The 24,075-nt window shown below is 38.7% G+C and overlaps 2 protein-coding genes across 3 annotated transcripts; one reads left to right on the top strand and one right to left on the bottom strand.

Moving 5' to 3' along the window:
- Positions 1-313: 313 nt before the first annotated feature.
- On the bottom strand, positions 314-14,908 carry LOC585496. Of its 2 annotated transcripts, none has more exons than XM_785320.5 (10): positions 14,364-14,908; positions 12,931-13,378; positions 9,622-9,748; positions 7,915-8,032; positions 7,161-7,583; positions 5,973-6,188; positions 4,861-4,941; positions 2,414-2,545; positions 1,669-1,881; positions 314-1,124 (listed from the first exon to the last, which is right to left on the bottom strand). In XM_785320.5, the coding sequence occupies exons 2-10, from the start codon at positions 13,296-13,298 to the stop codon at positions 733-735; spliced, it is 2,070 nt and encodes a 689-aa protein (XP_790413.4). In that variant the 5' UTR covers positions 13,299-13,378; positions 14,364-14,908; the 3' UTR covers positions 314-732. The 2 variants fall into 2 exon arrangements, with proteins under 2 accessions (XP_790413.4, XP_011680539.2); XM_011682237.2 differs by having other exon boundaries at positions 2,414-2,539.
- Positions 14,909-14,989: 81 nt separating this feature from the next.
- Positions 14,990-22,849, top strand: LOC591345 (coiled-coil domain-containing protein 103). The gene is made up of 4 exons (XM_790912.5): positions 14,990-15,105; positions 16,557-16,708; positions 19,876-20,041; positions 20,879-22,849. The coding sequence occupies exons 2-4, from the start codon at positions 16,560-16,562 to the stop codon at positions 21,416-21,418; spliced, it is 855 nt and encodes a 284-aa protein (XP_796005.4). The 5' UTR covers positions 14,990-15,105; positions 16,557-16,559; the 3' UTR covers positions 21,419-22,849.
- Positions 22,850-24,075: the final 1,226 nt, after the last annotated feature.

Raw genomic sequence — 24,075 nt, 5'->3', positions numbered from 1 at the left:
CACTACTTAACTACAGATTATAAGAAAGTCAGCAGCGTATTGATAGATAAATTGTCTCAATGCTTTGAAACAGGTTTATGATATATACAAGTCACATAAAATATCATGCAATTATCCAGAGTATTCTGCCACTCCTGGAGCTTAATAGTACCCATGGTAGACAAACTCTTTCTATTAACTTCTAATATCACTTGAAGATTAGTTCTGCAATGTTCTAGGGTCATAGGATACAGCATCATGACATTTGTCATTTGTTCCATCACAAACATCCCTGCCATGGTCTTTTGCAGCATAATTTGTCATGTAAAAAATATTCAAGTGATCAACTGATTTTCTGCCAAGAGCAGGATCATTCACTGTGTCTTACAAAAATCCATGACAACTTTCGAAGGAGAAATAGACAGTGCGGAGCCTGACCAGTTTGAATCTAAGAACCGCTTTCGGATGGTGACGTTAAAATCATGAATTGGTCAAGTAGTCAGCTCTTGTTCTTCACCTGCAAACCAACTGTGACTGACCTGTGTTTGAAATCAAGTCATATCTTTCAGATGGAGACGTTAAGGTCAGTCCCAACACACAATTAATGAGATCTGACTGGTACACATCACGAAAAAACAACTCACACTCACTGTCCATGATCATCTAGTCTTATCACAAAATGGACCTTTCCTTTCAAGATACGATTAAGTCAGAAATTATATTTTTATTATTTGAAGCTTCCAAAGCAGATATTTATTCACCTAGTCCCTGGTTGAAGTAGATCTGTTTGCGTAGGGTGTGGGAAGGATTCCCAATCTGCTTCCCCTTTTCTTTATCTGCTGCCTTACTGAGCTGATCATTAACAATGGTAAGCATCGAAAGAAGATCCAATTTCTGTTTGTAGTAGGAGTTGATGACCATACACAACGAAGAAATAAACCAAGTGCCCTGTGAGACACTCCTGTTGGAAGCATACCCCGAGACTGTGGACATACTGACGAGGGTGTCCGATTCGTTGGGTAGTGTAGTGGTTGCGTCTTGCTGGATGTCAACAGCTCTTTGAGCATTATCTCCCTGGCAAGCTTGGATGAAGAACAGTTTGGGTTTGTTCACAAGAGATGGTACATACTCGCCTCTGAATAATCCTGAAAGCGACGAGAGGGAAAAAAATAATTCAGTTAATGTATTTTTGGAATGCGAGCTAAAAGCAATATTTTAGTAAAACTTATTAAACTAGATCAGTACGACAGGGATTCACCAGTCCCCATATTATCTTTCACAGTTTCTTACCCCATGCTCTTTCTTTCTCTCTTTCTTTTTGTTTATATATCTTTCTTTCTTTTCTCTTTCCTTCTTTCTCTCTCTCTCTCTCTCTCTCCCTCTTTCTATCTCTCTGTCTTGTTCTCTTTCTCCCTCCCTCTCTTTTTTCTTCCACCCTCCCCCTCTCTTTCACATTCTCTGTCCTCCCTCTCTCTCTCTCTTTCTAATCCCCCTCCTCTCTCTCTCTCCCGATTCCATTATCCTAATAGCACTCTTTGATTCTCATGTAGAGTTGCAAGGATAATTTTTAATATATTAAAAATGCAAAGCAGATATAACAGATATAATTGTCAAGATTATGCCTCTACGGTATAAATCTGAAAATGGCAGAGATGTTTTCATTACCATAAAGTGTTTCATTATACATACCAGTCAAGGCATCGATGGGCATTAATCTTCCATCAGTGCCATAAACATGGCCTTTACATCCATGCGACAGAATGATGCAGACAAAACAGTCGTATTCAGAATGGTCAGATCTTGCAATCTCTTGCAGACATTTTAAGTATTTGTCTGCAGTCGGGTCCTGCTCGACACGAATTTTGAACTTCAGACGATTTTGGAAAGTATTCAGCAATGCCTCTGTCAAAAACATATAGATAAGATGGACAAATGTCATACTCCGATAAAAAAAACCAACTCTCGGAGTGCTGGTATTTAATACCAAATAAAAAGAAAAAGTTGAAACCTTCCAAAACATTACTTTACTTTGGTAACATTGAAGTTTACATACGAGGTAAAACTATCTCACTCTTGTAATTCAAATGACAAACTGACTACTTCATATCTGTACTGACACATGTATCTCATTGGAACCTCCAACCAAAGGATATAATTCCTACCAGAGCAGGGGTTATATTTATAATCTTCATGTCTTTTTCATGTTTTTAATATTGAATTATTTTTGTATTATACCATCAGGTAAAGAGGACAGTGCTATACATAATCTTAATTTCTTTTGGTGATCCACACGCATTAGCTGATGGTTTCTTTTCTTTTGTTATTGTACTCAATTTTCTTGCATTCTTTGTTATTATTATACTCCTTGTCTTCCTGGAAATGAAATCAAATCAAATCAATGCCACAGAGATAGGATCAAAGGGGGAAATCTTACCAACATCCTTTTCAGTGCCATCTCTTTTATGTAGATTTTTCCTTGTAAAATTCTCTGCATTGAAGATAATACACAATCCTCTGGGCAACCTATCCATCTTGTACTTTGGCAAGTCTAGCATATGGCCTGCGTCTTTATAGATGAAATAAAACATATTCATGGTTTAATGTTAAACAGTGAAATCTGAGTATAAAGACTGCTTGGTAGACACAAGAACAGCCATTCTTATGTTTTGATGGTCTTCATGTACAGCTTCCTGTACCAAAGGTTTCGATGGCAAACAGTGTTCAATGAAAACAAAACACTGATACAGAAAATGGTCATTCTATGAGAATAATGATACATGTATCTATCAAATTTGGATTGTTTGTGCCATTGTATAAAGAAAATTCTTATTAACCTTAAATTTCTCATCGAATATAATTTATTTCTCAAGCTTTCCTTTTAAGTTTTAGAAATGTCTTAGTCTTTCATTCCATTATGAAAAGCTCTCTTTAAAACTATACCCCACCACTATAACAAAGCAATTAATCAATGTAATCTGGTGGGGTGCCAGAACCCCAATTTCATTTCTCTCGTTAAAACTTTGAGAGAGCTACTACTTTAACACAGGAGTGAATGGAAATCTGATGGGGTGCCACTGCCCCAATTTCGTTTCTCTCGTTAAAAACTTGGACAGAGCCTTGAGGCTCTGCGTGAGAGATTATGATATTGGATTGCAGCTGGACTCTTCATCATCTGATACTGCTTTCTAACTGGCTTCTATCGGAGTCACACCGATGAAAATACCGATTGAATTTTCCTTATGTAAACAAAGGTGAAACCGCAGTTTTCCCCGTCGCTTTCTAACTGCCGGTGAAATTCACTCGCGCCCGCGCTCCATCTAGCTAGCATGCAGCACGTTCAACCATAAGTCAACAAACACAGCTGGTTACGATAAAGCGCGTATACTGCGACCTTTGACCATTTTAATCGCTGTTTTAATCGCCTTTTTCTCCCGAACGCTTTCAAACTGGCCGTTTCATCGGTGTCACACCGACAGAATGAGAAATTCTCCTGCTCTTGAGCAGGAGAATTTAATCGCCTATTTCTCTTCTTTTCATCGGCTATTTAATCGCCTTTTTCTCCTCTGTTGCTTTCTAACTGGCCGTTTCATCGGATGCGTCCGGATGCATTCGATGAAAATCAGTGCAGTTAGAAAAGGGTATTACGTAATACTAGTGTAAACAAACTCTTACTGGGGCTCTGCCTGAAAGGAAGTGAGAAGTAGGAAATAAGTATTTCACTTGTTTTAAAATATTTTCATGTCCAAAAGTCACTAATAATTTAGATGAAGACCGAAATGAAAGTTCGAACGAAGCAAAATGACCCATAATTGGCGATATAACAACAATTTTAACTCTGGCGTTATACAAAGGAAATAGTTCCGGAACCCCTGCATGTGTCTCTTTCTCCCTTCTCCCTTCCCTTCCCCCTCTATTACTCTTTTCACACTGGTTTTGCTCAACCCCGTACTTTGCTTAGCCCCGTACTATCCTTAACCCCGGACTATTTTTTTGGCTTTTCACACACGCTGTTTTTAGTGCTGTACTAGCGCCTATTCCGGAATAAGAAAAGTCACGCTGTTCTCACTGCAATTCTTTAACCCCGGATATCGTGAATGTTATGATTGGACATACTTCGCATCTGGCCAGCTGTGATACGCTCCATTGCGTAGTACCGGACTATTTTTTCGTTTCTGTTCTCATTCATTTGCTTGGCACCGCAAGGTTAGCAGGTGTTAGCACCACAATTGCGGAGTTAGCCCTGCTATTTTGCAGGGTTAGTTAACCCCGTACTATAGGTGGGGTTAGCCAACTTTAGCCCACTTTGGTAAAAGCCAGTCTGAACAGAAAGTGGAATAGGCTTAACCCCGTACTATAGGTGGGGCTAAGACCCCCCCTTAACCCCACCTATAGATCGGGGTTAAGCAAAATATTGCCAGTGTGAAAACAGTATATCATGCTTATATCTCTCTCTCTCTATCATCTCATCAAGGTCTCAGTGGGGGTGGATTACAGCGCTAGTGTTTACTTAGGGCTTATCACAATCTCAGCTCTAGTACAAGTAGTGGTGAAAGTCAAAAGGGGGTTTCAATTTTAAACAACGAGTTTTCGTCATGAAAGTGAAATTAATATGGAAGAACTTTCATGACCTCAAAATATAACATACATACACACTAAAGTACTAAGTAGAAAGTGCTAGTACTTTGAAGATTGAGTATGAATAATTGAAATATTCCATCACAGTATAATGGGGTAGAAACAAAATGTCTGTGATGTTAAAATTCAATCATTTCAATGCATATCAAAGTGGCAAAATAAAAATACATGTACAATGGAGATCCAAGCTTCATCTTATAGTGTTCCATTTTTCTCTGACAAGACTTTATGAAATGAGTTAATTACCTGTATTTGGATGTGGTCTAACAGTAGCAGTTTGAGCAGCTACTATCCTATGTCCCTCGTTAGTGAGTGTGCTGCTTTGCTCTGATGTAAAGTTACATACAAATCAGAAAAACAAATTAGTGATAGAGAAATATTGAGCAAGGACTATTAAAAGGTTATCAATTTTGAAAGTTAAGATCACTAATCATATCCATGGGAACTCTCCATTTCCCCATTTTTCCTCCATACATTTTTATTATGGACTAGATATCTAGTTGAATTATTATCATTATTTTTTTATGTTTTATTTATTTCTGTATTATTATTATTATTATTTTTTTTTTTTTGGTTTTTTGTCCTCTCGTAAAATATGTCTCATCTATAAAGAAAATTGAGAAAGAAGATATCCATCATATTTCTCAGTACAGCTGGCATGTATGGAACGATAATAAACATTAGATAATCCTGCAAATCCTGCAAATTTACATCAGTACTAAGTCCACAAAAAATGGTGAGTTAATTCATGTATCTCATACCTGCCAACATTTCAAAATAAGAATTAGGAATTTTTAGCACGGTATGCCTTCGAAAATAAGAAATCGCACTTGCAGTGGCAGTGTAACTGGCAATACGCGGTAAATCTGTACCAAAAAGCAAATACAAATTCGCTGCTCGATCATGCAGCCATTCAACGCACGCAATACGTGAACTCTCAAATCGCGCAGATAATAAAACAAGCTTAACTGTAATTTGGCTTAAGCACCAAAAAAAAAAATTTAAAATTAAAAATTGAAATATTCCGGGTTTTCAGGTCTTAGAAATCCAGAAAAACAGAATATTTTGGATTATTCGTAAGGGTTGGCAGGTATGGTGTCTGTATTAGAGACAAAAGTGAAAATGAGAGGTTTCCATTCACAGCAGTTAACTCCTCCTCTGCTTTCTATAGTTCAATTTTTTTAAATATTTTGTTAAATTCATCTCAAAATTACAAGGATATCTTTCTACGAATGCTCTGAATTGTAGTTCCCCTGTAAGTTTCTCTTGTATACTTCAATATTTGAAACATAAGTGAATTATGTTTGTCTATGATACCAGGGAACAACATGAAACATGGGGAAAATAAAGTATTGTACCTGGGGATCTTGTTGTATCCTCTATCGGTCCCAAGCGAAGGTCCCTTGTGACCGATGCTACCCTTTCATCATCACCCGGTTCCGTCTTGACAGAGGGCATGCTCTCCGCCGCCCTCCTCTGCTCAGCAATCTTCATCTCCTGCATTTTCTTCCTTACTTCATTTACTTTCATCCCCTGCACCACATTCTCCCATAACTTATCGGCATAGACAACACCTAATTGGATCGAAAGAGAGGTCATGTAAAAAATGATAGCTACATCTTTTTTTCAAACATATCAACGCAGACATGAAAGGTATCTAGAACCCTGATCAGGCACCCGCTCCACCCAACCCCCCCCCCATACCCATTTTTGACTGCAGAGTGTCTTACCCCCCCCCCCCCCCAAAAAAAAAAAAAATAAATAAATAAATAAAAAAAAAAAATAAAAAAATAATAATAATAAACAAATAAATAAATAAATAAATTTAAAAAAAATAATAATAATAATAATAATAAATAAATGAATTAAAAATTTAAAAAAAATAAAAATTAAAAAAAACAACAATAAAATAAAACTTCATCCGAGTAATGCATAGATATGTAAAGGTACACCACATCGTCCCTTTCTCCCTTCAGCTCCATGTAGGGTTCTTTGCAATAATATGTAACTAGCCTTTCCTATAATCAAGATTTTGTGATTTTAAATCCAATAGTTGAGTACAGAGAGACTCTGAACGCTAAGGCTATCCAATTTTGTACATATTGTCAATAATCATAATAGATAATCACACCAATAATCACAATATTAACAATAATAATGATTACAATTTACAACAATATCTAGCATTTGTATAGCTCTTCACCAATGACAAGGAACTGCTTAAATAGCTTTATAATTCTCTTTCCTTAACCTAAATGTTTGATTCAACTGAATTTCTGCATTTACAGTGTACATGCACTCTCCATTGGGAAATATTCCAACCAATCGCTAGAAAACACACATATCAATAATAATATAGCTTACATCCTGGTCAGTACCCATTACACGCCTGGAAAGAGAGAAGCAATGCAAATTACCTTACTTTTTAAGGACTCCAACATTCTCCATGAAAAGTCTTGAGGATGTCATTCACAGGTGTTTGATTGAAAATATAATTGTAAATCACAATTCTAAAGTTGCTACAACTACAAGCCAAAGTGACTAACCAGTTTTTTTAACAGCCTCATAGTACCACTTTGGCCTCTCAGGTCCAACAGTCAAACCGGAGGTTGCACTGCTTGTTCTGTCCTCAGGTTCCTTCTTTATTACTGGTTGCTGTCCATGCTGCCACTGCTGTGGGTTCTGCTGACTGTATGATGGTGTTGCCTGTTGCTGTGGTTGCTGGTATTGTTGTGGAGGATAATTGTAGGGTTGCTGTTGTTGTGGAGGTGGTTTCCCTTGATAATCTTGACCATCCCATGGTGGGTTTTGAGTGTATCCTTCAAATGTTGGTGCAGAGTTGCTTCTCATGTTGCTCTGGTTGCCAGTGTTGTATGCCACTCCACCACCTTGGTGGAACTGTTTACTTTGGCTGGAAGAGGGTTGTGCGTGATGTACGTGATGTACGTGATGTATTGACCTTTCAATGGCTGATTTAAAAAAAAGAATAGTATGCAACTTGAAAATATATCTAAGGTAAAATGTATAACGACACTGACTAATAATGAAAGTTGTTCAAAACTGATGGAAAACAAAACATCAACTTACAAAACCCAAGTGCTCACATGAATCAAATTAGCATATGGCCTACATGTTATATGAAATGAATACAATATTATGACATCAAATAAGAGTTTTTTAAAAACATTTTTATTATTGAAATGACGTGCAGTCTTTGAGAGACTGATAATAAAGTGTATTGACCATCATAGATTATTTCATTGATTGCTTTTATCATTAATTCACAATGAAGCTTCTTACCTAGGTATTTCTCTATTTCTTTGACAATGGCTATATTCCCGATGGATTGCATGATATTGGTGAAGTATTCCAGATCTCCTGGGCCTATCAATGTGTACTTCTCCATCAGGACAAAGAGCTACAGAGGAGAGAAAATACTGCTATGTTCATATAGAAAAACAAAAAGACAAAAAAATTCTTGACCCCCTCCCCAACTTTGAAACAAACTAGATGGATTTTCAACTGCGAGCAGTTGAAATGATGCCTCTGCCATAGAGCGATTTAACAAACCAAAACAGAAGCAATTTTTAAAATTCAAGTTTGGTTGTAATAATATTCCATTTTATATAGCTTAATACATCTACGATGTCTCTAAGCGCTTTACAAATATACTATTAATCTGGTCATTGAATTCAATACTTGCTTGCACACACTGTGTGCACAATCTCCACTCCCTGGGGAGTATTCCAGCCAGGCCATGTTACTTGACTCTCAAAAACTATTTGACCAACAATGTGGCATCCTACCAGGTAACCATCTAACACCTGGGTGGAGAGTAGCAAGTGCAGGTAAATATCTTGCCAAAGGATATTAGTGCTGTCGGGATTCGAACCCTCGACCTTTGTATCTCCAGTCAAGCGCCTTAAAATGCTCGACAAGACCACTCCCAGAACAGGTTCTCAGAATATCTTGATTACAAGATATTTTTCATATACATGTATGACCCTTTGATCTTTGACTTCATGACACTAAAATCTAATCGGTTCATTGGCTCTGCAAGATACATACATTACCCAAATTTGGTGGTAATCCATCAATTGGTTCTTGAGATAATGTGATCACAAACTATTTTTGCATACATAATGAGCCCTGTGACCTTTCAACTCATGACCCCAAAATCTACTCAGTTCATTAGCTCTGCAAGATACATGCATGACCTAAGTTTGGGGGGAATCCATCTTTCGGTTCTTGAGATAACGCGATCACGAGAAGGGACGTACCTGTACAGACGTACGGACAGCGTCCTTGCTCAATATTTCTCTATCACAAATTGTTTTTCTTCTGATTTGTATGTAACTTTACATCGGACCCAAAAACATAATGCCTCCGGCTACTTTGTAGGGGAGGCGTAAAAAGTATAGTTTTAAAATATTACATTACCCAGACTCCCAGATTGGACCTCAACTTATTTCATACAAATCAATTGAATGTCACATGCAACTGAATAAAGTCAGGTGATTAAGTCATACATAAAGCCATGCTGGCTACATAACACAACCTACTTTTGAGGGGTAATTAATTAAAATATCAATTCCTCGAAACTTAGTAACCACACAGTCACCACGGGTGGCTTTTCTTAAAGATTCTTAAAAAAGGGAACAAAAATAGCCTATACGCATGTAAGATAAAATTAAAAATGGCTCTGCTCTTGATGTAGTTTCTATATCAGGTTTGACAAGAGGATTTTTCAGAAATGGTCACCATTAAAAATCTGTTCTTCTTAATTTTGTTTGCTGTGCTTGTGATTAAGTTTACTGAAACTGAAGTAATTTTTTTAAATATTAAGCTCTTAAAAGATTGTAATTACATCATTACTAGTACCCTTGATTTTGGATGACAATTTTGGACAGATTTAGTTAGCAGCCTATATCAAATAGAAGAACCATAAATATCACTGGTCACTTGGTCAGTGAATTATTTTACAATAAGATGTTCTTTCTAAGTCACCTGTAAGAGTGACTTGCATTCCTCGATGGCTGCAACAGGAAGAGGAGAGTCTCCACCACTGAGATAAAAAGTAAACTGGTCCCTCTCGTCTCGACTCAGACAGTCAGATATTCGTAACATCAGTCTCCTGCAAAACCAAAACAGAGTGTGGTTACTTTCCTCCTTGATTTAAGAGTAGAGCAATTTAATGCCCAAACCCCTCCAACGGATGAAATATTGTATAAAAGTGTAGCCTACATTGATTAATATAACAAGTAGCAACCACTCCGAAGATCAATTAATCCTGATCTAAGGAGACACGAACGAACGAATATGACAAGTCAGTTTTCATTGAAATTCTTTTTAGCCAACAATCAGCATGATAAATATGAAAAGCTGGATATGGTAAGCACATGATGAACTCAGGCGCGGATCCAGGATTTCTTAGGGGGGGGGGCCAAATTTGAAATTTTGCGAGCCAAATATTGGTACGTAATGGTGACAAACAGTGACGTAATGCGGGGGGGGGGGTCGGTGCAGGGAGGGGCGATTTTCCCCCTCCCTCCTCCGCGAAACGCGGAAGCTTTGACGTTTCATTAAATTATTAGAGAAAAAAGACGATTCGTTGTACCGTTCTCGAAAATAATTCTCGTCTGAATTTAGTTTTTCCCCTCCCGCGCGAAGCGCGGAAAATTTTAAGATTTATTAAATTATTAGAGAAAGAAGATGATTCGTTGCCGAGTTCTCGACTCTTAATCCTCGTCTGAATTTAGGTTCTCCCCCTCCCGTGCAAAGCGCGGAAGCTTTTAAATTTCCTTAAATCATTAGAGAAAGAAGACGATTCGTTGTACATGTTTTCGAAAATAATCCTCGTCTGAATTTAGATTCTCCCCCACCCCCCTCCTCCCGTGCGAAGCGCGGAAGCTTTTACGATTCATTAAATCATTAGAGAAAGAAGACGATTCGTTGTACCGTTCTCGACTCTTAATCCTTGTCTAAATTCAGTCTCCCCCTCCCCATCCGCGCAAAGCGCGGAAGCTTTTAAGTTTCACAAGTTTATGAGAGAAAGAAGACGATTGGCTGTCCAGTTCTCGACTCTTAATCCTCGTCTGGATTCAGGTTCCCCCCTCTCGCGCGAAGCGCGGAAGCTTTTAATTTTCATTAAATCATTAGAGAAAGAAGACGATTCGTTGTACCGTTCTTGAAAATAATCCTCATCGGAATTTAGTTTTCCCCCTCCCGCGCGAAGCGCGGAAAATTTTAAGTTTCACAAGATTATGAGAGAAAGAAGACGATTCGTTGTCGAGTTCTCGACCCTTAATCCTCGTCTGAATTTAGGTTCCCCCCTCCCGTGCGAAGCGCGGAAGCTTTTAAATTTCCTTAAATCATTAGAGAAAGAAGACGATTCGTTGTACCGTTCTCGACTCTTAATCCTTGTCTAAATTCAGTCTCCCCCTCCCCATCCGCGCAAAGCGCGGAAGCTTTTAAGTTTCACAAGTTTATGAGAGAAAGAAGCGATTGGCTGTCCAGTTCTCGACTCTTAATCCTCGTCTGGATTCAGGTTCCCCCCCTTCGCGCGAAGCGCGGAAGCTTTTAATTTTCATTAAATCATTAGAGAAAGAAGACGATTCGTTGTACCGGTCTTGAAAATAATCCTCATCGGAATTTAGTTTTCCCCCTCCCGCGCGAAGCGCGGAAAATTTTAAGTTTCACAAGATTATGAGAGAAAGAAGACGATTCGTTGTCGAGTTCTCGACCCTTAAACCTCGTCTGAATTTAGGCTCCCCCCTCCCGTGCGAAGCGCGGAAGCTTTTAAATTTCCTTAAATCATTAGAGAAAGAAGACGATTCGTTGTACCGTTTTCGAAAATAATCCTCATCTGAATTTAGATTCTCCACCACCTCTCCTGCGCGAAGCGCGGAAGCTTTTAAGTTTCATTAAATAATTAGAGAAAAAAGACGATTCGTTGTACCGTTCTCGAAAATAATCCTCATCGGAATTTAGTTCCCCCTCCATTGCGCGCGAAGCGCGGAAGCTTTTAAATTTCACAAGATTATGAGAGAAAGAAGACGATTGGCTGTACAGTTCTCGACTCTTAATCCTCGTCTGGATTCAGGTTTCCCCCTTTAGCGCGAAGCGCGGAAGCTTTTAATTTTCATTAAATCATTAGAGAAAGAAGACGATTCGTTGTACCGTTCTCGAAAATAATCCTCATCGGAATTTAGTTCCCCCTCCATCCCGCGCAAAGCTCGGAAGCTTTTACGTTCCATTAAATCATTAAAGATTCGTATTACCGTTCTCGCCTCTGAATCCTCGTCTGAATTCAGGTTCCCCCCTCCCGCGCGAAGCGCGGAAGCTTTGACGTTTCATAAGATTATGAGAGAAAGAAGGCGATTCGTTGTACCGTTCTCGATTCTTAATCCTTGTCTGAATTCATTCATTCAAAAAGTGAGGAAAAATCTCGGAAATTATGTCATTTCTGCATTATTTGTAATCCACCGTTGTGGAATTAGAAATAAACCACGTTTGAATTTGATTTCCCCCAAGCCCCCCCCCCCTTTCAGTACGCCAGTATCTCCTCTTTTCCTTTTTTTATATCCCTTTCCTTCCTTCTCTCTTATTTTTTTTATTGGGGGGGGGGGGGGTCAACAGCCTGGGAGGCAAGGCCCTTTCGCCTCCCCCCGATCTCCTTCTTCCCCCTTTTCTTTTCTTCTTCCTCTTCTTTCTTTCCCTTTCTCTCTTCTTTCTCTTTCCCTTCTTTTCCTTTCTTCTCTCTTTTTTTTTTTTTTGCGGGGAGGGGGGGGGGGGCCAAGGCCCGCTCGGCCCCCCCCCTGGATCCGCGCCTGGATGAACTTACACTGGAAGTGATAGTTATAGGTTGAATGTGGATAATGCAAGAAATTATCAAAATGTGTTAATTACTAACAAAAATCAATGTTTCCATCCTAAATGAGATGCAAAATGTATAAATGTTCTGAACATCTAATAAGACAAGTCTCCATACTAACTTTATTGAAAGGGGTTTATATCAACAATTTTAAGGTCTGTAAGAATAGGTGCCCTGTTAAAATTTGAAGTTTGTGGGGTCCAGACTCCAGAGTAATCGACCAAAATAGAATATCACAATAAAAGTAAGAATTCTAGAGTCATTTTTCTTTGCGTATTTCAAAATTGCAAGAATTGCACTTCAATAGCCTTAAACTTTCGGTAGAATCTATAAACGCCAAAAAGTGTAACATAACATATGTCATTTATCAAAACATTTCTAGGCCTAACAAATGAAGTAAATTGTATATTTTACCCTCTCTCCAATCAAACTGACTTACTCACCTATATGCACTCAACCTGTGGGCCAAATTCCCTTCTTTGCTGCTCCATGATTTGAGTTTCTTCACCAGGTCATAGCGATTGATTGCCTGCATCAGAACGACCAGCATCGAAATGTCGTCTGCTGTGATCAGAGCCAGCTTTTCTAGCTCTGTAAACAGGTAGATGCCGCGGGTCATAGTCTCAAATTTTCGTGGGGCAACCCCCAAGTCTTGGCACAGGTACTTCAGCTTCTCCATATCTCTCACTCCTAATCCATTGTCGATTTCTTTTAGTAGAGTGCGGTATTTAAGAGAGTTGGCACCAGGGTTTGCATCGCGTTGAACATCCGCACTCAGTGCACCGTCACTGTAACTTGTTCGAAACGCCATAGTTGGGTCAGGAATCCAGTTATTGGATGCTATTTATTAATGTCACGTTGGTTTCCTTCCTTGTCAATGTCAGCATAGACCTTCGAAGTTGGAGGTAAAAGAAAAGGTACATGTTTCCTCAGAAACGAAGACATTTTTCTTTATGAATTGTAATGTGAATACATTGACTACTTTGCAAGGGTGTCATTTTTTAAATGATTTTTTGCAAAAAGGTGATGTACTTAGATCTATAAGGTGATGTGAATTCATTTAATATATACCGGTTAGTATTTAAAAGGGTTTGCATCAATGAAAAAAAGTTCCAGGATAATCAATTTCATTACTATGGTGTATACATTGTATTTGTAGATAAGAAAGTAATTGAAGTTTTATAGTTTCGATCAAATGCAATGGCAACTCCGTGATTTATCTGTGTAATTGGGTTTTTACAGACTTGTATCAATCAGATATTATTTATGATGGGGGAGAGGGGTGTCCAGACATCTATCAAAAATAAAGTCTTCACTAATTGCCTTTGGACTTATGAAAAGTATGCATCAAATAGCACTAACCATAATAAATATTGACTTTTGTCCTTTATAATAATGGCTAATATAAGACTTAAACGTCTTTCGGATGGTGACGTTAAAGGTCAGTCCCCAGACGTAAATAATCATATTTGATTGAAACACGTCTGTAAAAACCCAATTACACACACACAAACACACAACTTAAATAATTTCTAAAATATTGCATAAACTTCTTCAAATTAAAATCGACTGTTCGGCTACACAACCTTTCTGGACAAAAAAACATCTTGGCAATATAAATGGAGGGTTACCAGGTGACTATACTAGAAATCTACAGTAGTACTAGTACAGAGCAGGAAATCAACCACCGAGTTGTTTATCGCTAATAATATCAGTGATTGATTGGTCATCACTTGAAACTTAATAATTGTCTTATCATTTATCGGATTTCTTTAACTTTCTGCAGTTTTACAGTTGTGGACTTCCCCTGACTTCCCCGTATTATAAGTCTTTAAACATGCATGAAGGCTATAATCAAAAATTAAAATCCACTTACAAGTTACAATGCAATGTACTCTACAGTACAATCTACATGGCTAGTCTCAGGCTCAGCAGAGTATACAGGAAGTCAGGATATGTTCCTCTAGCTCTTCGCGTGTTCTTTGAATCCTTGTTGGTCCTGTGTCACAAGTTGCAATGGACTTACAGTAGAATCACCAAAAATGACATGTTCCCATATCCTCTTCTCAAGACTCGATACGACAGAGAGACTTGCATTAAAACGTCAATGCAGAAGCCTGAACAAATAATTGCCACTGTAGACTAGTGTAGTCTGTTGTAATTAATCTGCCATTCTAACTGTGCACTATGATGACTGTGTTGTGCAGTTTGATCCAATCCTTTCAAAATCTGGGGGTAGACTCTAATTAAAGCCCGAAAATACTCTACCCAGAGGATTGTACTAATTGCACCAGAAGAAGAAGAAGAAGTAAGTGCGAGTTATTACGATAAACACCGTACAAAATTATCAGCTCAGCGTGGAAATACCCTCTGTCTAGTCTCTGATCTATTTCAAGAAAAAAAATGGACATCTGAAAACGGGATTTCCCCTATTTATGACAGGCGTACTATAGCGCTAGCTAGGTCATTACGCATGCGCGGTCCAGCCCGTTGCCATATACAAACAACTTTACTAAAACCGGCATAGAGGTCGATTGGTTAACGTAGTTGTTGTTTTTATCGTCTTTTGCTGTCTGGCAATCAGCTTATCAATCAAAAGGGAGCAGTTAATCGAAAGAGTAAGTACCGATAATGCCATTTCCATGTAACTAACAAGTTAGACAGACTCACAGGGTGAGAAATAACTGTCTTTTAGGGGTCTAACTTAGGCCTATACTAGTACGTGATAACTGTATCAGTGATAATGTTAGCCTGGTTAGGGATTTCGGATGGATGGATGGATTGACGGATGGATTGAGTGTCCGGGATTTGTAAAACATAGATCCACCAAAATTTGAATTGTCAACTTGGCTTAGACCTAATTGCAGAATACCCTACCATATTGTTAGTCTTCATATATTAGCCGTAGATATTTTTTGCGATAAATTAAAGGTGATAGTGATAGATCTAGATCTACAGGTATTGAAGGTTGTATAGATCTATCATCTAGGCCTAATGCAAGTGTTTGATTTAATTCATTTGGTGGATGAAAAGTTGAATTCTACACTGTTTGTGCGTCATTGCAGCGCTGAATTTGGTGTGTTAGTCGCTAATTTGTGACATATTTAGATGGCTTTCCTGATGGTTTTTCATGCAAAATTTCTGTTATATTGATAAGCACTGATTCTTGTCCTTACCTTTGAGTCTGACTTGTTTCTTGTCTGTTCATATTCTTGCTCTCATCCATTGTGAAGTACCGGACCGGTAGTTTAAAAAGTATTAAATGGAAAGGCAAAAAGAAGGGGATTAGGTGGAAGGCATTATGAGCACTCTGCGCATGAGTTAAATGTAAGCTAAAGTTCTTTGTGTCGTATATAATGAACAAATGAAAACATGCATCATTTGTTTTATACTACAAAACTCTTAGATCCTTGTTATTTCATATAAAAATAATTCATTCAAGATTGTTCCGTTACAGTATGGCTGACAAATAAGCTTGTCGTCCTGGTTACTGGTTCTTAACAGAGCCCGCCTGCACCCACGTGTATAGGATCTCTATGTGCTTGCCTCATACTTGGGCTGCGCACTGAAAAATCATTGGATAGTACTGGAAAGTGGAAACTATTGCATGCTTTTTCATGAAAGATGTGAGATAGTCTCAGTAATTCAATAACACGTGACCTCTTATGACCAATCAGTTAATAAGGATCTAGAAGTGAGTTGTACAAAACTAAATAAATACTGAGATTCAAACCCACAACTACTACAGTGTTCTATTACGTTATCTGTACCGATTGAGCTTACGATGGGTTGATGAAAGGTGGGTTTGCATGATGATTATAACCCTATCACTAACCTTTATGGTTATCATGTGCCTTAGCTAGACTCTTTGCAAGCCATAAAAATTGTGACTTCGGCTAACCTCAAAGTCGCCTCGAAAGTGCCTACCACATGTAATGATGTAGGTCACTCCAACAGAGCATAGAGTCATAGTGGTCAATGCTCATGCGTAAGTATAGGCCTACTATAGATAGACATATTACATAAGGTTAAAAGATAAATTAATGAATAACAATTGTCTTGATTCCAGAGTATGGCTCATCTCAAGGAAGACAGGATAGATTTTACTAAGCTTGAGAAGGAGTTGACTGCAGCCATAGATGCAGATGCTTCTTACTGGAGAGTGAACGGTGCTAAGATAAGGGCCATGGAACAACGTGTGGAGACTTACGACCAATTCAGGTGAGTCCAATTGAACAACCTGCAGAAACAGATGGTATCAGTATGTGATATTTTTTCTTGCATAATCAACTAAATCAAGTCATTCTCTGTCACATAATTCAGTTTTTTTTTTTCTCAAGGAATAGTACATAAATTCATTTTATTTTCTGAACTATCACATTTTTTTCTTCTCACAAAAAAAGTTTGGAACATGTATATATGTATGTATGTTCGATATCTGGATCTAATTCTGCAATGATTTATGCATACCGGTATCTCATCAAGATTAGAAAGAAAAACTGTTGCACAAATGTGAAAAAAAACTCTTCCCAATGCTGGTATCGAATTTCATAACATGAAATTAGAAGATAAATGTTATTGTTAGATTATCTTTTAGCTATAGAGGCATAGACTATGAAATGACAAAACCTTTGTTATATAAATATTTTGCAGTCTGTATATGGAGAATTTTTTAAAAATTGAACTTAACTTGTACATGTAACTCATAATCCATGTCCTGGGGGGTGTTTCATAAAGATCCTAAGTCGAACTTATCTCTAAGTTGAACTTAACAATTATGGAAAGCTGCTAGCATCCATGAAAATATTTTGTGCAATTCATTTTTAAAGGCATAAAATGTTGATTCAAATCATTCATATTTTCTATTATCAAGGAGATTTTATGTTCTTGATGTAGAATTAATAAAAAGTCTAAAATACTTGAATTTCTGCTTTTGAATATAAGGCTACAAATGGCTCTCCATAATTTTTAAGTCCAATTTAGAGTTAAGTTTGACTTAAAATCTTTGTGAAACACCCCCCTGGAGGCTTAATAGTCAATCTTCTTCTTCTTATCGAGTCACTACACAAGTCCCGTCCTGGGGTCCACACAGGCTTTGGCACGGCAATTCACGGCTTCCAGGTCATCTTGGGTGCATGGCTCTGGCAGGAGTGGGCAGACTAGCAGGTGTTCCATTGTCTGTTCCTGGCCGCATTCACATGCCGTTTGTTCGTCTCCTAGACCCCACCTCTGCATTAGGACTCTGCATCGACCTTAGCCAGTTCTTAGGCGGTTGAGGCTAAGCCAGGTAGGCCAAGTCTCACTGGAGCCGGTTGCGAGGGATTCCTTCGGGCTGAGGGAGAGTTTATGTGGAGTGGTCTCAAGGTGGTTAGACCACAAAGTCATCCTTTGGTTGTGAGGGCTAGTATTAAGAGGCTCTACAGAGTGCAGAAAGCTGTGTCTGGATTTGAGCCGCTTGCCCACTGGCTGTTGTTCGAAGAGTGGGTGGAGTGGATTGTTTTCTTGTTTGTCCTTTTCTTTCTGGGACAAGACCAACCTTCTGACGTGTGGAGGGGCAATACCGCAGAGCAGGTAGATATCTTCTACTCTAGTTGGCCTAGGGCATCCAGTGATCGCTCTGCAAGATGAATTTAGAGCTGGGTCAATCTTGGGTGCATGGGCCGACCTACTCCATACTGGTGATGCATACTCCGCAGCAGAGAAGCAAAGGGAGAGGGCTGTCGTCCGGATTGTTCTGGCATCAGTCCCCCAGTTGGTGTTGGCTAGCTTCTTGAGGATGCTGTTGCGGGCTCCAACTTTTGCCTTTGTGTTGGCAATGTGGTTCTTGTAGGTAAGGGAGCGATCGAGTGTGACGCCTAAGTAGACTGGGTTGGGAGTGTGCTTCAGCCTTTTCCCATACCAGCTGATCCTTAGTTGATGGTTGGCATCCCTGTTCTTGAGGTGGAATGCGCTTATCTGAGTTTTATCAGGGTTAGCTCTCAGGTGGTTGGTCGCATAGTATGGGATGAGACCGGCCAGGGCATCACTGAGGGACTCCTCCAACTTCACAAAAGACTGGTTCTGGGTGGCGATGCAGAGATCATCGGCGTAGAGGAAGCTCCTGGTGTTTGGGTGGATCGGTTGGTCATTCGTGTACACGTTAAAGAGTAACGGTGCGAGCACACTTCCTTGTGGTAGGCCATTTTTCTGTCTGCGCCATCTGCTGCGATTCCCATTGAGAACCACAAAATATCGCCGATTGCACAGCAACGTCTGGATGAGTCCAGTCAGTCTCACGTCCTTTGTCAGCTCAAAGATCTTCCTGGTAAGGATTCTGTGGTCCACGGTGTCATTGGCAGCAGAGAGATCAACAAAAGCAGCTCCGGTGATTAGCTTACTCTCATACTCGTCCTCAATGAACTGAGTGAGGTTTAGGAGTTGGCCAGTTCATGATTTTCTTGGCCTAAACCCTGCTTGTTCCGGAATGAGATGTTTATCCACGAATGGGGCGATGCGGTTGAGGATAAGCCGCTCGAACAGCTTATATGTATGGCACGGTAGGGAGATAGGCCTGTAGCTCTTTGGACTGGCTGCGTCATTACCAGGCTTCAACAGGGCAATAACTTTGGATTTCCTCCAGAGCTTTGGGATGTTGTTGGTGCCCAAACATTCGTTGAACATTTTGAGAAGCCAGTTGAGGGCGCCTGGTCTAAGCTGTTTGATCTGCTCGCAGAGGATGTCATCAAGTCCAGCAGCTTTGTTGTTTTTCATTGCTTTGATGGCAGCAAGCAGGTCGTTCATGGTGAACGGTCTAGTGAAGCCTGGGTCATCTTGAGAGCTTGTAGCGTCTGGGACCTTAGGGAGTCTGGCTCTTCTGGGGTGATGGTCAGGGTTTCCCCGACCATTCAATAGGAGTTGATGGGCAACTTGGTCAGCAGTGACTTCAGATCTTGGTTGGGCTTTTGTATAGTCATTGCCCAGTATCCAGTAATAGTCAATTAGTATGCATAATAAAGCATCAAAAAGTAGGTAAAACAAATGAATTAATAATAATGATAGTGATGATGATGATGATCATGATGATAATAGTACCAATAATAATCATGATTATAATGATAATAGTTATTATATGAATTATAATAATAATAATATTAGTAATAATAATAATAAAAATAATAATAATAATAAAAAATAATAATACTAATATTATTAAGACATTGCAAATTTGGACACCATGCAAGCATAACAACGAAATGCCTTAGCATATTTCAGGCCATGTAGTTTCTTTTTTCTTCAAAAATGTTCATATATTTCTTTCCATAGAATTACCGTAAGTTTGAATCCATGAATGGATAACATTAATTTTTTTTATTTTAAGAATTCTTAATTTTTGAATTATTTGGTTGCAGGGATTTGGTGGCAGCAGCTCACATCAAGCCTCTAGAGAAGAAGGATAAGATCAGTCAAAGCAAACGTCATCAACCTTGGAATCCTTTCTCATCATCCAACTCAACAACATCATCATCGACATCCCCTCAGGAAACAGGAGATCAGGTGCAGTCAAGTATTACCAAGGTAGGACAACAATCCCCCCATCATTCATAGGACACCTTGACCAGCTAGGGCTCAAGTGCTCAACAATAGCAGGCACCCTGGACCCAAAATACTTCATGTATCAAAAGTCTGGGCCGCCTAATTTCAAATTTTTAAAATAATGCTCATGCATACAGACATTTTTTAAAAGCATATCTGCACTAGTTTGGCCACGAGAGATTAGACCTCCCTGCAATGGCCTGCATGGTCACTGACAAGTGGTTATCTCATCAAATTGGCTCTCAATTAACATAAGAAAAAGTGATTAGATTAGGCATTGTTTGCTATATAGAGGGCACAAGTAGCTATACAGTACATGTAAGTAGTGTAGTGGGGCTTTAATATTCTGGGCCCTCTTCCAAAACAGTTAGTATGGAGCCCTGCCCCAACATCTAGGATTGTGACCCCTTACCCCCCCTCCCCTTACCCCCCCCCCCCCCCTCCCCCTCCCCGGGTAGCTATTCATCAGATGATGACTGTAGTTCATAAACTGGGGATTATTTCCATTTTTATATGACGAAATACACTCAATTTTTTTTTATTTGCATTAGGATTTTGCAAACCATGAGCTATGATATTTTTGTCTTGGTCTCTGAGACTGCTATTCCACACCTCCATTTTTTATCAAAAGGTAAGGAGGCACTAAGCTAAAAACACAGCTGAAAAGCACTCTGGTAGTGACTTCTTCACCGCCTCTCTGGCATCTAAATATTTTTTTTCTGGGACAACAGTACTGTGGGAAACAATTCTTAAGGGTGATTTTTCTTGATGGCCAAGCAGGAGAGTTTAATGCCATTTACTTCATCCTTATATTTACAGGTGAAGATCCCAAAGAATGGGCATGAATTCACAAAGGAATGGCGGAACCGGAAAAAAACTTCAGGAAGTTGCTATTCCTACATGTTGGACCTAGGCGGAGACACACTAGCCAAAATATTTCGAGCAGAGATAAGTTTTGGTCTGCTGGGCGAGATTATCACAACACTGAACGACCATGCAGAAGAGAAGCATTGTGGGAAGATAGCGGACATTTTGGTGTGTCTGACACGAGCCGGAAGGTTCGGTCTCTCCTTAGATTTTCTGAATAAATCTGAGAAGCAAGCTTTGTCGGAGTTGATGGGGAAGTTAGAACAATGGAGACAAGCTGTTGATAGGACTGAAGAAGATAGTGTGGCAGCAGAGGAGAATGAAGAAGGAACAAAAACAGAGGATTGTAAGAAGGAGAGGTTAGAAGGTGATAAAAGAGAAGAGGGTGAACAAGAGGAAGGAACTGAAGGGATAGCTCAGGAGAGTTGTGCTCAGTTTTTTTTAGAGGATATTGTAAAGTTAAAAGAACTATACAAGCTTTCAGAAAAATGATGTTATTTTGTGACGCTTGACATTCCAAGTACACTCTGAGCAATGTAGTGGATTTAATTCTGAGAGTCATGGATATGTTCCTTAAAGCTGGACAGTTTTACTGATCAAAAATTTGATAAAAAATATTTCCACTATGGATTAACATACATGAAATGATGAAAGCGACTGTTCAAGATGACATTTTCCAAGTGCGTTGTATCATAGTCCGCATACACCAGACTTGGTGGAATTACCAATTACAATGTGTTCAAATCTCACATGCAGTGAAACTCGTGTCCCATCTGGAACTTACTGCAAGAGTCTGGAAAATGTTGGTCATTGTTCGGATGTTGATGTTATGATTATTTTGTATACAGGGTACTGTAAACGCGGTTATTAATTCCTTGCGCTGAGCGACCCCAAAACATATTCGCGGATTCTTAAATTCGCGTTGCACACTTCACTCCACTGTTTTCATTTCTATTGGTGCACGCATAAGAAAGCATGCTTACATTTTTGCGAGTTCTAAAATTTGCACTTGCCGATCTTAGTGCAAAATCCGCAAAAAATTCTACTTTTACAGTAGTTCTTTTGAAGTTGATGGAGGGTACATGCATTACATCATGCAGGCTTGTCAGTCTTAAATGTGGAGTTCACTCTCAATTATTGATAATAACTGTTATCAGGTCACTAGTAAAATGCTGTTAAATTCCTATCGAGAACCTAGCGACTATAGGCCCATCTACACTACCATATACACTAATGGACAAACCTATTAAAAAACGTCATTGTTTTTTTGTGAGTAGTGGGCATGAGTGACTTTTTTGTTGCTCCGCATACGATTGCACAGAAAGGAGAGGAGTTGTGTGAACAAAAACCAGAATGATTTGATTTACTGATGTTTAAAAATCAGGCATTTAAACTGCAAAAATTAAGTAAAATATCTCTGCCGTTCATCGTGTTTGCTGGTAGTTGTTAATCACTGGAATGTGAGAAAAATGCTGGCAGTGAAAATGCAGGTTGAGTGTCTAGCTTTACCAAATTTTCATTAATGGTCTTATGAATATATCTTCTGGAAATATATATCCATGGAAAATTGGAGATACCTTAAACCTGTTCAGTCCTATGCACTATAATATTTATCATTTATTAAAGAGGATAATGTGCCAGATCAAGATACGATTGGACGGTACTTATGGATTTGGGAGAATGCGGCGGTGGATGTAGTAATAATCATTTTTGTAAAATTAATTCTACTTCCATTGTTCTGAAATCCGTCCTCAATTGTTATTAATAGTATTCTTAGTACTGTTTTCTGTATATGAATGATGTTTTATTGGTAAACATTGTTGTTTTAATAAAAGTTTTTCACCTTGCGAGTTTTTTTTTAATTTGAAACATTATTTCTACTTGTCTATTTCAAATAAAGGTGAATGCTATATTTTGAATAACGTATTTGTTTTCAAGAATCAAAATATGCTTTTCCAAAATGCATAGTAGGTCAAGGTTATCAGTTTTCATAAGCTAGTATTGCCTAATTCTGTAAATCAGTTGTATGATACATGCTCCCGCACAAATTGTAGTCAATGTCCTGTACCAACAGAATACTATCCCTGGACGAGACACTAAACAGAAACGTGACTCTAAACAGAAACCTTAAAGGTAATACAAAGTTTTGGTATGGGGTCATGAATTTCGTTCAAATGAACATATGGGAAGCATATGCGATCCTACAATATTCAGTGATCGTTGTCGCAGTTGAAATCAGGTCTAAAGTTATGAAATTGTAAATAATAAAGTCTTTATGTTGCATAGCTCCCTCTCAAGGTCAAGATATTAATTAAGCTATAAAACAATGTTTCTTGACTAAAATCGACCGATTGGCTATTCCCGTTTGGAAATTATATTTCTCAACTACATATTCTGAGATTTTCATGGTCGCAGCTACCATTGTATGGCCAAAGGCACTATTTGAAATTTATCAAAATTTACCGGGAGTACCGGTAAATTTTTATATTCAATTTTTCTCGAAAGCAGAAGTGTTTTAGGGGCTTTTCTAGTGCTTATAATACATCCACAGGGGCATCCAAATATATCAAAATTGTAAAGAATCACTATCTACCCAATTTTCAAAATTTCCCAAAACTTTGTATTACCTTTAACTAAAATCTAAATGCAGTCCTATCCTTATCCCCACATCTTAAATAATAAAGTCTGGAGTAGTCATCACAGGAGTAAATGTCTTAAACAATTTTCAATAGGCCTGTCTTCATCAGCTCGAGCCCGCTATTTCTGATTTGGGAAATAATGCCGAAGTTACAAATCGCATCCTCATTAGCTCGAGACTCGACCTCGAAATTTGAAACTCGACCTCGAAATTTGAAACTCGACCTCAAGAAATTAGCTCGAGATATTTTGCTCAGCGTTCGCGCATAGTGTAAATCTTCGGGCTGGTGACGACGCACCGGAAAAATAGGGGGATATTTTGCAAACTAGCCCAAGATATCATGGATGATTATTTCGACCAAATATCTCGCTCATTGCAACTTTGGGCTGATGAAGACGCATAATTATTAACTGGATGATTTAATTGCGATCGGGATAGTTAAAATAGTGGGATATTTGGCAATCTGGAGCTGATGACTACATGCCTAATGTTGCCAGTTTTCTTTTTGATA

Source organism: Strongylocentrotus purpuratus, unplaced genomic scaffold (assembly GCF_000002235.5).
Source record: "Strongylocentrotus purpuratus isolate Spur 01 unplaced genomic scaffold, Spur_5.0 spur5_scaffold_7, whole genome shotgun sequence".
NCBI lineage: Eukaryota > Metazoa > Echinodermata > Echinoidea > Camarodonta > Strongylocentrotidae > Strongylocentrotus > Strongylocentrotus purpuratus.
The sequence above is the reverse complement of the archived record's forward strand: the minus strand, read 5'-3'. Positions and strand labels throughout refer to the sequence as shown.

What these genes read in the sequence shown, in the direction of transcription:
- LOC585496 (XM_785320.5), bottom strand. Translation starts at nt 13,298, where the DNA reads ATGGCGTTTCGAACAAGTTACAGTGACGGTGCACTGAGTGCGGATGTT. An exon ending in AGAAATAGAGAAATACCTAG is followed by an intron (nt 7,584 to 7,914) that starts GTAAGAAGCTTC and finishes TTTTTAAATCAG; the next exon opens with CCATTGAAAGGTCAATACAT. An exon ending in TAGACCACATCCAAATACAG is followed by an intron (nt 2,546 to 4,860) that starts GTAATTAACTCA and finishes TCATCTATAAAG; the next exon opens with ACGCAGGCCATATGCTAGAC.
- LOC591345 (XM_790912.5), top strand. Translation starts at nt 16,560, where the DNA reads ATGGCTCATCTCAAGGAAGACAGGATAGATTTTACTAAGCTTGAGAAG. An exon ending in GAGACTTACGACCAATTCAG is followed by an intron (nt 16,709 to 19,875) that starts GTGAGTCCAATT and finishes ATTTGGTTGCAG; the next exon opens with GGATTTGGTGGCAGCAGCTC. An exon ending in TGCAGTCAAGTATTACCAAG is followed by an intron (nt 20,042 to 20,878) that starts GTAGGACAACAA and finishes TTATATTTACAG; the next exon opens with GTGAAGATCCCAAAGAATGG.